The sequence below is a fragment of the Mauremys reevesii genome, linkage group 13 (assembly GCF_016161935.1).
Source record: "Mauremys reevesii isolate NIE-2019 linkage group 13, ASM1616193v1, whole genome shotgun sequence".
Taxonomy (NCBI): Eukaryota; Metazoa; Chordata; order Testudines; family Geoemydidae; genus Mauremys; species Mauremys reevesii.
Window position 1 is genome coordinate 21,957,652 of NC_052635.1, and position 14,908 is coordinate 21,972,559.

The 14,908-nt window shown below is 41.9% G+C and overlaps 1 protein-coding gene across 3 annotated transcripts in view; it reads left to right on the plus strand.

The window, feature by feature from the left end:
• Positions 1 to 14,908, plus strand: part of CBFA2T2 (CBFA2/RUNX1 partner transcriptional co-repressor 2) — a 91,810-nt gene that overhangs the window by 55,740 nt on the left and 21,162 nt on the right. For all 3 annotated transcript variants that reach the window (XM_039498399.1, XM_039498398.1, XM_039498400.1), the window contains exon 2: positions 10,595 to 10,738. In XM_039498399.1, coding sequence (XP_039354333.1) covers positions 10,595 to 10,738 — 144 coding nt within the window. The remainder of the gene's footprint in view (positions 1 to 10,594; positions 10,739 to 14,908) is intronic.

Sequence of the window (14,908 nt, forward strand, 5' to 3'; positions counted from 1 at the left end):
ACCCATAGTAGCCCCTTATAAAACTGTCCATGTATAAAAGAGGATGCATTGGGCATCAGTAGATCTGGGCTCACCCAGATTGGCCACTGACTTATTGTGTGACCTTGAGCATATTACTCAACCTCTATGTACCTCAATTTCTTTAACTATAAAATGGAGTACTGTAGCAACATTTGCCATCTTTGCAAAGAAGCTAGACAAATTTGGACTGGAAGTAAGGCAAAGTTTTAATGGTGAGAGTAATTAACCATTGGAACAATTTACCATTGGAACAATTCTCCATCACTGACTATTTTTCAATCAAGATTGGGGTTTTTCTGAAAGATCTGCTCTAGGAATTATTATGGGGAAGTTCTCTGGCCTGTGTTTTATATACAGGAACTCAGCCTAGATGATCACAATGGTTCCTTCTGGCCATAGAATATATGAAAGCACTTTGAGGCCACCTGGAAACTCTTTATATGGAAACCTAACATCTTTATACGTTTTATGATGTTTTTCCTCTTCCCTGCTCCACTTAGGTATTTTGTAACAAAATACAATTCACCCTTCCCTTAAGGCTGCTTTTATTCATTGTCTTTATGCTGCTGCTATCATTAATGCTTTGTATATCTAATCCTTTCCTCTTTCCCCACCTTTTTGTGTAATTATATTGCCAAATGATAAAAGATTTGCTCTTTTCTAGGCAAACTGATTTTCATTTGAGCTTGGGAGACGCTACCAGCTATCGGACTGTAGGCTGATATATTGCTGAGCTGTTCGCACAGGGTGGTAGAGACTGACTAATAACAAATGCTTTGCATTCATATAGCTCCTCTCATCTGAGTATCTCAAAGCACTGTGCAAAGGTGGAAAGCTCTTTATAAATGGCTTGAAGCAGTCAAGGGGAGGAGACAAGACAACGTCAAAGAGCAAAGCAAAGATGTTAAAAATAAAATTTAAATGTGATTCTTCCCATTTCTCAGTTCCTAATGTGAAAATTATTAGCTTGGTGGAGACTGAAAACAGATGGTGAGCAGTTGGAACAGATAAGCACGTTATTCAAAATAAACATTCGCTGAAGCTGGGAAGGTGGCAAGCTATATTTCTCTCCACCCTATTTACATTATCAGGTCAAGTTACACTGATGCGGCTTTTAGGCTGCATTAAAATTAACAACAGGATCTTCTGGAAAGCAAGGAAATAGCAATGTGTCCTTTTAATCATGGAATCATTTGGGCTGGAATGGACATCTAATAAGCCACTTGGTCTGCCGCTCACCTTCAGGGCAGTATTGATTTAATTATCCTAAACCATCCCTAGTAGATTATCAGCAGGATCTAGTTTACTACTGAATAGCCCCCAGAGATGGTAACTCTATCCCCTCCCTTGCCCTCTTGTTCCTTTTCTGAACCATGTTTCTCCGAGTGTTCAAACTGAGGGTTTGTCTACTTGGGATGTGGGGCACGGCAAGCCAGGGGGTGAATCTGCAGCGGGCTAGCTTGCTGCGCAGTAACATCCTGTCTGGACCGTTCTACAGCACGCTAAAAGTTCTAAAATACATAACTTTGCTTTCTCTTCTATCCTGTTAAACTATGAGAGTCCACAAAGCAGCCTGAAGGGATGTCTTAAGTGTTCTGAGCCTCCACTTTGAAGTATTATGACTTTATGTAACTTCAGGTTCATGACCCTGCAGGATCATCTCAATCTTTTTTACTTAAATGGCAGATAAATGAGTTCCATGCATTTTGCTTTTTTTCGGGATGGTGGTTCTTTAGGATGAAAGACAGGCCTGTCTGCTCTGCAGGGATCTCAACGATCCCTGGGCACTTACTGTATGAGTAGTGTTTTGCCCTGCTGTCCCAGCTAAAATGTTCCCTTTCCCTACGGCTATGTTATGCGCTGCTCCCACCCTTTCACTCAAGAGGCTGCATTTCAGTGGGCACGTATGCAGAATCCTTCACTCCAGAAGGTATCATGTAAAAACAAAATATGGCTACTTTATAGACGTTAGAATCCAATCATCTGGTGGCAAGTGCCTTGCTGACTCTGATCACTCTAACTGTGATGAACAGCGGGTGGAGAAGGTCTCTTTGGATATATGGTGGGTCTTACTGTAAACAAACCTGTGAACATTCATTTACTTTGCATGGAGATGATTTCCTGTCTTGCTGCTTCTAACGTTTTTGGTTTTTAATACAAAATAGAGAAATCAGTTTAATAGCAAAGTTGGTTGAACTCTGCAAACAGTTTTGTGTGTTGCAGGACAGACTCTGCTGGTTTGTAGTTAGGACCTACAAACTAAGGGCTTGTCTACACTTGAAATACTACAGACGCATAACTGCAGCTGTGCTGCTATAGTGCTTCAGAGTAGAAACTACCAATGTGGACGGGAGGGGTTCTCCCATTGGGGTAGGTAACTCACTTCCCAGAGAGGTGGTAAGAATTCTTCCGTCGACCTAGTGCTGTCTATACCAGGAGTTAGGTCGGCTTAATTATGTCGCAAGGGTGTGGATTTTCTACACCTGAGTGACGTAGCTGGGTCAATCTACCCTTTCAGTGTAGACCAGGTCTAAATTCAGATTCGACATGCACTTCCTTAATTGAATTAACTTTTCCAGCACTGAATCAATAAAATACTTGTACAAATCAGAATAGCCTTATAATCTTGAGCTGGTTAATATATAAAAGGCAATTACATTGTCTACATATCATATTAGCCTTTGTTCCATTCTTCCCGGCACTGTATACTTGCCTGAAAGCTCACTGCTCTGGCTATTGTACCAGGATCAACATTTACTCTTCCACTTCCACCATTTCTAGCTTAATGCTAGGAGCCAGTTTTGTCACTGGGAAACTGCTTGTGCTGACCTTTTTAAAACTAGATCATTCCTCGTTGTGCATTGACCGGGCGATGGATGCTCCTATCTCAACATTCTGATTCCTTTCATAGTAATTCAGCCTTTCTGTCCAGCTACCCCCAAACAGTACTGCTTAGCATTGCGAGGTCAGTGGCACAGCATCCTCCCACCATTGGTTCCACTTTGCTTCTGGTTGAACCTTCTCTTTCCTAGATCACTTCCCATTTTTCCCAGCAACACTATCTTTGTCTGTTGGGATGTGTTTAGCTTTCTTCTGTCCCACTCCAGCACTGTGCAGTTCTCAAATATGCCAGGATGCCAACTTTTAAATAGTGAAGCTTAATGTTATTATTTAACAGGTTCACAAACCACATTTTATTAACACGTAAATCACACATCCTGATATTATCCTATCAGTCTTTTGGAGTCATCTAGTCCTTCCACTGGCCATGGTTATTTCACTTGAATTCTCATGGTAGCTGCTTATCTAGCTTTTGTCCTGCAGTCCTTTATTTCTCCTGGTTCTTGGTTTCTTTCTTCATTTCCAAAGACTTTAAGATAGAAATTAAATTTCTAGAGTCTTTTAGACACTCCCTAGCCACCCAGCTATTTTGATTTTTTTTCTTTTTCAAAACCGTATGAATGCAAAGGATTATTAAACCAGACTTTTCTTTTTATCGTTACAGTTTAAGTAGAATTTGGCTATTCTTCTGAGGTCACCCATCATAGCAACACTCTCCTTTTATTAAGTGTGATAGCAGGAAAGTTTACTTAAAGACAGTAAATGTCTTGAAAACCTGTCTTGGCTGGTGTTTAAACTGTTGAGTTGAAAAAGTGTGTATATTGTGGACACAATAGGGCATGTTTAACGCTCAGCTGTTGCTGGAGAGCTGAGGGGAAGAACTTCTCTGATTTGTGAGTGAAGGCAAAGATGGTCTGATAGCTTCCTCCAGAACCTGTTCTAACGAATTGTTCATTCTGGGACTTGATCCTCAACTAGAATTTAGCCTGCGCTTGTTAAATGAGAAGTTGATCAGCAGTGCTACTCTTAGCTGTTGTTCTTTGTCTGCTACATGAAGACAACAGTTGGGGAGCAAAATAAAATACAATGCAACCAGCAGAGAAAATCTAGTCAAACCAATTACTGGAGTGCCATGCAGTATATTTTTTGGTTGGGTGGGTGTCATGGGGCGCACTCACCACTGGTGGCACCTTATGTTGGCCATCCTGGGGATTAATTCTGCAAGGTACTGTGTCCTCCTCCAGCGGCGTCTCTCCCACTGTCTTCTCGTTCTGAGGCCTGCTTGCTCCAGGAACTGCAGCCGCCTTTTTGTGACTCAGCCCTCTGGCCAGGTCACAACATGGTTCCCCCTTCCGGGGGGCAGGGGGAGGGTGTAACAAAGTCTTTCCTGGACCAAATTGTCCCAGGCAGTCCACTGTCCTCTGCCTGGTATTTGCCATGTCTCTAGTGGCTGGTAGGGAAACCGGGTCCCACACTCTACTCCGGGTTCCAGCTCAGGGGCCCTCCAGTTAGCCAAGGCCTGCACTGCTGTCCCTTGCTATTCTCCTACCTTCCTGGCTTTCCCCCTCTTTGGGTTCACCAGGGAGTAACTGTGAACTCCCCTCTATAGTCCCTACACACCTCTCTCCTCCCAGGAAGTGACTGCAGCCTGCCTTCCTGCAGCCCCTTTCTGTTGCCAGCTTCCTGGCGTATATAGGCCCTGTCTGTCCCTGCCCAGTTGAGCCTTGTCTAATTTAATCCCTGGTCCCTGGCTCCTCCTCCTGGTGCATCCTGCACAGTTAATTGGGCCTGATTTACCCTCTCAGGGCCAGTGAGTACATCCCATCACAGTAGGATACAGTACAGCTTTGTGGTCAGCAGTTCCTTGAGTGGGCACAAAATCAATCCAAGCTCTTGAATGCATGGATCAGCATTCATGTTACACCCCCAGTCAGTGCCCAGCCCAAGCCGGGGAAGCTAAGGATCCAACCAGCGGACCAAATTCAGTGATGAATCCTGGTCATGTGCCACCTGAGGCATGTTACGCTAAGAAGAAGAATACATTGAAATGCCCCATCCTTTTCGCCACAAGGACGTCCTTAGTGGTACCCCCAAACCAAACAGCTTCCTACCTCCAGGCCATCCAATATACAAAATCAGTCGTTTTGCTATTACAGCTGAATAACGTGGAAATCAGCTGAAATCTGTATTGATTAATCATTGTAAAATCTGGCTTTCAACCCCCCTGTGTCCCTGTTGCTTTTCTCCATCAAATTTGAGAGGATGGAGACACTAACAGTTGTCAAGTAAAGAATAAAACAGAATGTCAGTGGCCAGGATTCTTTTAAATAAAGTTAATCTTATTCCCTGGTAACACTTCAGATTGTTTCAGGTTAGTTCAGTATAGTTTTCCTCTCATCTTGGCACTGGCAGGAATATTCTTTTGTTCATTCAGTGCGTCTTCATTAACCAGTCAACATTTGCTATCTCTGGATGTGAAGTCAGCACAAGTCGTCATAAAATTGTGATGTTTGGCAGCTTGATGGCAAAAGCCGTGTGCTATAAACATGTTCAATCTGTGTCCTACAGGCAGTGTTTGGAAAATAGCGACACAGAATTCATAAACGTTTCTAAAATAGATCCAGTCAGCGCTGTCAGACCAAACCATGTCAGCTAACATTCCCCCACAAGACATGGAACAGCAAGTTTAATAGCTTTGTAGAGGAGCAGAAGTTAGCACTGAAGTTTGTCTGGTATTTTGGAAGGAAGCCTGTTTGAAGTGTAACAGATTAAGATGTCCAATTTAGGAAGTGATGATAAACTGACGTTCTGAGTAGTCAAGCTATCAAATGCAACTGCTCTTCTTAAAGAGAGGCTGCAGGAACAAATGCAGGTTTGGAAGAAGGAGTTTGGTTTGCCAGTGTTGTCTTGTTTGGTGCTTCTTATGAACCTTGTATGTCAGGGAGCTGAAAAGCATGCTAACTTGGATGTGCATTTAGACTGAACTCATGTTCCACTTCCTGCCTCCAAACAGTTAACATTGCACTTGATTCTATTCAACATGATTTCAGATAACTGGGAAATTCTATGGCTTGCACGCAGTTTGAACAACTGCTGGATGTCCCTTCTCCCTAACCACAGCTGGAGATCAGCAGCTGAAGACAGGATTTTTATTCAGTCATTGATTAACCAGCAAACCTTCCTAAACAGTTCAGTGTGAGAAGAAAGCAATGTTCCTTCAGCCCTTGATGGGAGAGCTGACCTCCTCCATCAGTGTCTGCACTGCCCCATTTTAGCTCATTTTTCTCTGTGTGAAGCTGAGTAAAAACCTATATTATTCCCATTAAAGGGATATGTAAAATCAGAATGTTTAGAAGAAAGATATGTCCTTATCTTGGTTACAACCACAACAATCCAGTAATAGAAAGCTTGTGAAATCTAACAGCGCTGCTTGCTTTTTGTATTTCGCTCATGGTGAGTCATGAAAACAAGCCACTTGATTTCTTGTGAGTTTTGGCTTTCAGGTTCTCATGCACTGCGACAGAGCAATGCAGTTTTTCAAGTTATTACAAGTGCATGGGATTGTTTATTGAGGGTGGAGGGGATGGGAATTCCATTGAACTTTCGTTATCGCTGACAATGGCAATATTTCTGCTTGGGCTTTATTTAAAAAAAAAATAAAAAACACTTTATTTTTAAAAATGTGCCCTTGGTAGTGTTTTGACAGTATGGTTAATATGTCCTGCAAATGGTTTGGAAAGAGAGATCATCAAAATCAAGATCCCATTCCATGCTCTAGGGAGATCGTATGTCTCATGTCATTTTCCCCATATGCAGTTGTGGGAACAGGTTTCACAGAAAAGGGGTGAAGAAAACAGAGTATGAAAGGGGTACCGTGCATATGTTTGCATGTGAGCTGTCTCGTTGGAGGTAAAGGCAGGAGAGACTATTGAATTTTGTAAAGCTAGAATAGGAAGAACAATTTACAGTGAATGACATTTATTAAATATTGTAGAAATTTCTTTTCGGTTTGTGAATTATCTGACAATCGATTATAATTTCCATGAGTTAGCTCACTGTTTGCATTTATTCAAATGATTTGTGCAAACATATTTCAGTCACTGGGTAGCTCACAAACTATGGAGCAAAGTATTGGATATTTACAGTTAGAACTGTTTTGACTGAACGCTGTAGATCCCAGGGTGTGTTTCTGTTCCCTGAACAGATGAGTGCAACTCTTAGCATGAAGTTTCTGGTGTGAATACTTTTGATTGCAAATTTAAAATTTGTTCTCTGTGAATATTCTGGAATGCTTGTCTGATTCATGGTTGGTTCCCCTCCCCCCCAATTTTCCTGTCAATAAACTTATTTGCTAGAGTATTTGCAGGAAGTGTACACACAGGAAGGATGGACACATTCAGTATGAATTAATGTAAAAGTGTGAACGAACACTTGCATACAGAAGTGTGTATACAGTATATGGCCAGTGTCTTGAATAATCTCTCTGGTCGCTTTCTTGGCGGATGGGAAGCTGAGATTTGAACAGAAAATTACTGATGTGAAACAGGGTTTATATAAACTAAAACACACGCCTGCTGCCATATAAATACTTTAGGACTGCAGATTTGATTTGATTTTTAATTGTGAGCATTGAAATGGAGAGAGTTTCTTAATTGCTTGAGAATGGGGGGTTTACTGTAAATCATCTCTGCTCATGCTGCCAATGTCACCTCTCTAATCTCACAGAGAGGAAGATTGTTGGAGTGCAAGATCCATTTGTTACCTTGCTGACTTTAAGGATGATTTTCCACAAGGAGAATAAATGAGATACCTGTGGCCTGGTGTATGCAGGAAAAACAGGAGTGTGTGACTTGCATAAGGGATTTCAGGCCATGGGCGATAGTGCCGAGTGCTTGGTGCAGAAGGGCTCTGGCGCCAGGTTGTTCCTTCTATGCTTTCACAAACCAGCACCTTTACTGAGGAGAACAGATTGCTGCCATAAATTGCAAAGAAGCAGGTTTTGTGATTATAATTAAGTGAAAAACTTCTCATTTCAATCAGTTTCCTTTTAAAAAAAAATAGGATTGTTCCACTCAGAGTTTAAGCACTGGTACAACTGTGTTCTTTAGAGCTGATTAATAACTTGCAAAAATTACATCATTATGTAGTATTTATATATTTATAAAGCTCCTAAACTGTTTTAAACTCAGCTGTCAGTGGGCGGTTCCTTATAAAGTCCCTTTCAATAGCTTCCAACTCCAGTCTAGAGAGGTGGGGTTGGACACAGGTCTGGGAGCCAGGAATTTCTTAGTTCTAATTCAGAACTGGAAATTGATTCCTTCCAGGGCTTTAGAAAAGTCACTTCACCTCTGTTAGTTTTTTCCAGTTGTAAAAATGTGTATGCTTCTTACCTCTACTGATAGTTAATGCTTTGAAGATGAGAAGGGCTGTTCTAGCTCTAAGAAATATTATTTGATGTTTCTAATCAGCCCCAGAGGTCTAGCTGGGTCCTTCCTGCCTATTAAATCCACGCTAGTAATACAGATTATGCTATCAGAAGCTTGCTGACAATTCTCTTGATGCTGCACATGGCAGAATGGAGTCCAGCTTGCTCTGCAGTGCTGATAGAAGTTAGATTTGTTTTTTGGCAGTGAAAGAGCTGTGAGTAGCAATTTGCCGTTTTTCTGAAGGGCCTTCCTAACATAAATATGCTCTGAACTCTTTGGTGGGCTTGTTAGACAGGAAAATGCTTCATTATATATAAACAAAAAACTGCCCAGCCGTCCTTCATGACAAGGAAATGCCCCATGTGCCTTCTCACCTTTCAAAGTTCCAGAATGCTTTTTCCTTTGCCCACAGCCAATCAGCATTGAAGGCAATTAGTTTCAGCTGCTATAAAAGTATCCAAGCAGCTGAGGTTTTTTTATTTTGCACTAGAAAGAATCCAAAGTTTTCAGTCAACGCTTCAGTAGGCATTTCAGTGTGCTGCTTGTAGGCTGTGTTGAATTCCAACTTATGCCAAGTGGTGAAGGTTGAAACATGTCTAACTGCTAAGCTCTCCTCCAGGCCTTTGGCAGCCTTGCTGAAAAAGCAGGTGGTCTGCAATGATGGTTCCCTTTGGGTTCTCACACACTGCACACAACACATAGAAGTGAAAGACAACTGTCACTTCCTTCCTTCCCTTGCTCCCTCCCCTCACCTCCCCCTCCCTGCAAAAAAAAAAAAAAAAAAGTGCCAAGGCCCAGATGGATGTGCTGGAAATCTTTCAACGTTTTTTATGAAGGGCATGCTACAACATAGTCACAACGCGTTCGGGAACTAATCGGAGGAGACGGGCGTCGGTTTCAGGAGCAGAAAGTGTCAGCACATTGTTGAGGGGGGTGATATGGATCACATTGTCTCATGTTGCTCCTTGTGGCTCACAAACTTACGAACGTGCTGGGTCCCAGTGTCATCAGAGTAGCAACAATAAGCATCCATGTTCTCTGAATAATATGCTGGCGGGTTTATTGGCTCTTAGTAAAGCAGTCGTGCTTTGGAGACGCTTGGGCTTTGTCTTTTGCTGCAGGCAAGTGGAGAGCTATCTCAATGTCAAATCCTAGTGGAAACAAGACACACATAGTTTTTATTGATGTAAACTAGTTGAGCTCAACCCTGAGCCCTCCACCTGGGATTGATCTCGACTAGCTATATCGAGATTAAAAACTACGGTGCCATGTCTCCACTAGGGTTTAACAATGAGTTAACTGTCACACCTCTTTTGCAATGAAGACATGGCCTTAAAGGTGAAGTGGAATGATGTTTTATAAAAACTAATAGTTTTAAGAACCCAAATCTTTAGGAGAATACCGTACTGTATATGCATCCATACGTTTTACAGTCTTGATTTTCAGTGCCCACATAAGTACTCATCTATTCAGATGTATTTATCTGAATGCGCACACCTCCTTCCTTTTGTGTGTGCTTGGGTTGCCCTGTATTTCTGCAAGGGTGCACAGCCCGTGCTGTTCACAGAAGGGAGGCGTACATTTGACACCTGCAAACACACACCTGCTGGGGCACTGAATATCAAACCTTGAAACAAAAGAGCTTTACAAATGTCTCCTTTACTTACCTGTCAAAGCCTGAGTTTGTTCTTTCCACCAGCCACCTGATGGCATCACAGGCGCCTGGTAAAGAATGTAACTCTGCCTTGTGTTGTGTGATGGTGATTCCCCAGAGCTATGTGCCTGACCTCAGGTTTTAATGAGGGGTGGAGATGTGAAAGTCTTTCATTTTCAGCTGCCTCCTTTAAAACTATGGGTGTGATTTTCAAAAGAGTCTAAGGGACTTAGCAGCATAAATCATACAGACTTTCAATGGGACTTGTCCTCGTGAGTCATTTCTCAAAATCCCACCCATGTATGTACAATGTGCTGGCAGGAGTAGGCTGGTGCTGCCAGGCAGGTTTGTTACTTTTGAAAAGATTTAACAAATAACCAAATAAAAAACCTGGACCAGTATGTGTTTAATGCGTGCGCTCGTAATCAGTCCAGCCTGTAGTGTGCTCCATATCCGTATCCTGCCTGCAGAGGTTTTCACCTATTCTATTCAGGTTCTTATACTGCCCTCATCACTGCAAAATATGAGCACCCTGCTTTCTCTCCTACTCCCTCCAGCGTTATGAGTTCAGAGGAGTGATTTGGTTTGGGACAGGGTATATGTGTGCTTCTTTGACCTTCAGTGAGCGTTAAACTCTTTTTCCTCTCAACAGTTGCTAGTGAGAAGAGGGTGCCAGTGATGCCTGGATCGCCTGTGGAAGTGAAGATACAGTCAAGATCTTCTCCTCCAAGCATGCCACCACTTCCACCTGTGAACCCAGGCGGACCCCGGCCACTGTCATTCACTCCTACGGCATGTAAGGCTTGTCTGTACCTCGGTCTGATCTGATGTTAGGAAGCTGCTTTTCCCCTTGAATTTTCAACAGGGCTCTTCATTTTGATGTGGGGGAAACATTCCGTTTTTAAAAGTTGCTGCCAATATTGCAGCTGTTTTTGTGTGCTGATACCCAGAATATAGAGTTAGTTATGCATTGTAGTATGCACTTCACGGTAGCGAAGAACTGGGATCGGGGATTGAAGCTCTCCTACCAGGTAGTTTATTCAGTGCCTCTCCCTACTGATGCAGAATTGTTCACTGTGGTACATTGACTCAAATACAGAAGTGCTTTTTCCAGTTTAGTTTTAAATAAGACAAGTGCTGGCACTCGCACTGCTTCCCTTGTGAGATTAGTCCATGGGTTGATGTATCTCGCTGCCAGGAAGGTCTCGTTGCTCCTCATTATTCCTCCTTCTCCACCCCAAATCATCTCTCTCCATTTCAATTATTTATACCCTTCCAATAAGGTTGGACTATCATTGCCCCTCCTAGTCATAATTCAGTCCCTCCGTACCCCTGCTCTGTTCGGTTGCTGTTCGAACTACTCCCTCTAGTTTTTCTTTCTGGTAGTGTGATGTCTAGAAATAACACTCTCCTACCTGCAATAGCACCAGCACCGTACAGAGGGACATTTCCCTCTCTGCTCCCTCATGCCTCACTGATGTAGTTCACAGGAACTTGGACTTTTTTTGCTCCCATTATGATATTGCAAACTCTTATCCAATTTACCATCCGCTATCTCCCCAAAGCCTTTCTCAGCATTACAGCTTTCCACTTTTCTTCTTTCCATGCAACAGTTGAGTTAAGGATTATCTTTCCCCAGATGCACTAGGTGAATTTTTTTTAAAAAGTTGATTCTCACTGTTTTCTGTCCATACGTCTCATCTTTCTAGCTACCTGTGTATTATTTTACTGCCCTCACTGATGTTTGCAACGCCTCACAATTTAGTGTCATCTGTGAGTTTCACTTACCGCTTAACCTCTCTGCCAGAATAGAATAGGGATAGTTCATGGATTGAGAACTGGTTAAAGGACAGGGAACAAAGGGTAGGAATTAATGCTAAATTCTCAGAATGGAGAGAGGTAACTAGTGGTGTTCCCCAAGGGTCAGTCCTGGGACCAATCCTATTCAATTTATTCATAAATGATCTGGAGAAAGGGGTAAACAGTGAGGTGGCAAAGTTTGCAGATGATACTAAACTACTCAAGATAGTTAAGACCAAAGCAGATTGTGAAGAACTTCAAAAAGATCTCACAAAACTAAGTGATTGGGCAACAAAATGGCAAATGAAATTTAATGTGGATAAATGTAAAGTAATGCACATTGGAAAAAATAACCCCAACTATACATACAACATGATGGGGGCTAATTTAGCTACAACGAGTCAGGAAAAAGATCTTGGAGTTATCGTGGATAGTTCTCTAAAGATGTCCACGCAGTGTGCAGAGGCGGTCAAAAAAGCAAACAGGATGTTAGGAATCATTAAAAAGGGAATAGAGAATAAGACTGAGAATATATTATTGCCCTTATATAAATCCATGGTACGCCCACATCTCGAATACTGTGTACAGATGTGGTCTCCTCACCTCAAAAAAGATATTCTAGCACTAGAAAAGGTTCAGAAAAGAGCAACTAAAATGATTAGGGGTTTAGAGAGGGTCCCATATGAGGAAAGATTAAAGAGGCTAGGACTCTTCAGTTTGGAAAAGAGAAGACTAAGGGGGACATGATAGAGGTATATAAAATCATGAGTGATGTTGAGAAAGTGGATAAGGAAAAGTTATTTACTTATTCCCATAATACAAGAACTAGGGGTCACCAAATGAAACTAATAGGCAGCAGGTTTAAAACAAATAAAAGGAAGTTCTTCTTCACGCAGCGCACAGTCAACTTGTGGAACTCCTTACCTGAGGAGGTTGTGAAGGCTAGGACTATAACAATGTTTAAAAGGGGACTGGATAAATTCATGGTGGCTAAGTCCATAAATGGCTATTAGCCAGGATGGGTAAGAATGGTGTCCCTAGCCTCTGTTTGTCAGAGGATGGAGATGGATGGCAGGAGAGAGATCACTTGATCATTGCCTGTTAGGTTCACTCCCTCAGGGGCACCTGGCATTGGCCACTGTCGGTAGACAGATACTGGGCTAGATGGACCTTTGGTCTGACCCGGTACGGCCTTTCTTATGTTCTTATGTTATGTTCTCAGTGGTTTGAGCATTGGCCTGCTAAACCCAGGGTTGTGAGTTCAATCCTTGAGGAGGCCACTTAGGGATCTGGGGCAAAAATTGGTCCTGCTAGTGAAGGCAGGGGGCTGGACTTGATGACCTTTCGAGGTCCCTTCCAGTTCTAGGAGATTGGTATATCTCCAATTATTACCTTTTTTAATAATTAGATATTCTGTAATACTTATCACTGGGCTACCACATCAAACTTTCCCTCGCCCTCATCTTTGATACACTGTGTTTTTTATGGCATCCTACTTTATGGTTATTCAGTCTTATCTAAACCATTTTGAATTAATTTTTCAAGTAAGGTTATATATCACACAGTCTCAGATGCTTTACTAAAATCCTAAATATACTGGGGTCTGGTCATTTGCTAACTTAGATTTTACTAGCATTGCAGTGAAGTAGGTCTGGTGAGGATTAGTCTCGTTATTTATATTCCAGTAGTGCTTAAAGGCCCCAGCCAAAGTCAAGCCCCTCTGAGCTTGGCTCTGTACATACACCATAGTAACCTGTCCCAAAGAACTGATGATCTAAACTGAACAGGCAGACAAAAGATCCTGTGGGAAAGACTTGTCTGACTTCACCCAGCAGGTCAGTAACAAGGCTAGGAATAGAACATGGATTTCCCATTCCAGTGTCCTAGCCAGTACCCCATGCTACCTCCCTTGCTTATTACTTATGGTAGTTTTATCTAATGGTTAGTTATTGCATTTTTCCCCGTTTTTTTACTATGAATAGATGTTAATTATGGGAAAATAATTGCCGGGATCCTCCTCCTTGAAATTCATTATGACATTTGCTTTTATCCAGTCTTCTAGCACTGTCCGAAATATTTCTCTTGGATGCATCATGCATGCTAATATCATAGAATGCCCATCATCTACTTTGGCTTCTTTGAACATGTTTAAATATTCCATAGATTCCTTTACTTTTTATTTTTAAATAGAAAAATACATTTTAAAAAACACATTCAGATCTTCCTTACCCATAATAATGACACACACAACTCATAAGCCATTTTTTATTTTTCTTTGCAGGTCACCTTTAAAACAAGAGCTCAGCATGTTGTCGTTAATTTCATTCCCTCTCCCTGTGTTAATGGACCTACCTTCTACCTAGCAGTACTTTCCCTCCGTAGCAACCCTTTCACCCCATTCATCATCAACATGAGCAAGCTTTGATATTTTTTTTCTGCCCTTATCTTTCCTGTGAATCGGTAACTGACTCTGGTTATTCTTCTGTGGTTGTCTCCCCACTTCTCCACTGCCACGCCAGGTGTGTGGTGCTTTTATAACCTCAGATCTCTGAGCAGCCCTTGGGCGGTTTAACTGCCCTAATCCTTCCCTTCCCATAATTTGAAAAGGTCTCACTTGTGTAGTGGTTTGAAGTTGAAAGGCTCTCATTTTAGAAGGACACAATAATTTTATATAATTTTTATTAACTTACCATAGTTTGCACTATACTAAGTTTATAAATAATTTGTCCAGGCTGTTTCTCATGGTCCAATTTCATAAATATTGCTGGATTTTCCTGTCCTTTCAATGAAGAAGTGGTCATATCTGTTTTTCTTGAATAGCCATGTCAACTCTGTTTCTCTCTCTGCGTGCATGTGTACGTGTGTATACATCAGCATCCCAAAAAGACAGCGCAGTCCTAGGAATCCTTTCTGCAGTGCTGCTCCAAACAGTGCCCCTGGAAAGAGGAGCTGTAATGTTTTTTATACTCTTTGGGGCCTGATCCTGTATTACTTCCTCAACCAAAACTCCCAGTGACTATAATGGGTGTTGGTGTACAAGGAGTCCAGAATTGGGACTGTAATTTTGAAACAGTGGATTGACTTAAAATATGTTTTGAATCTGATGTACTTTTCCACTTTGCAATTCATGGTTTAGATCGCATTTGGGCCTGAATCTGATGCCTGC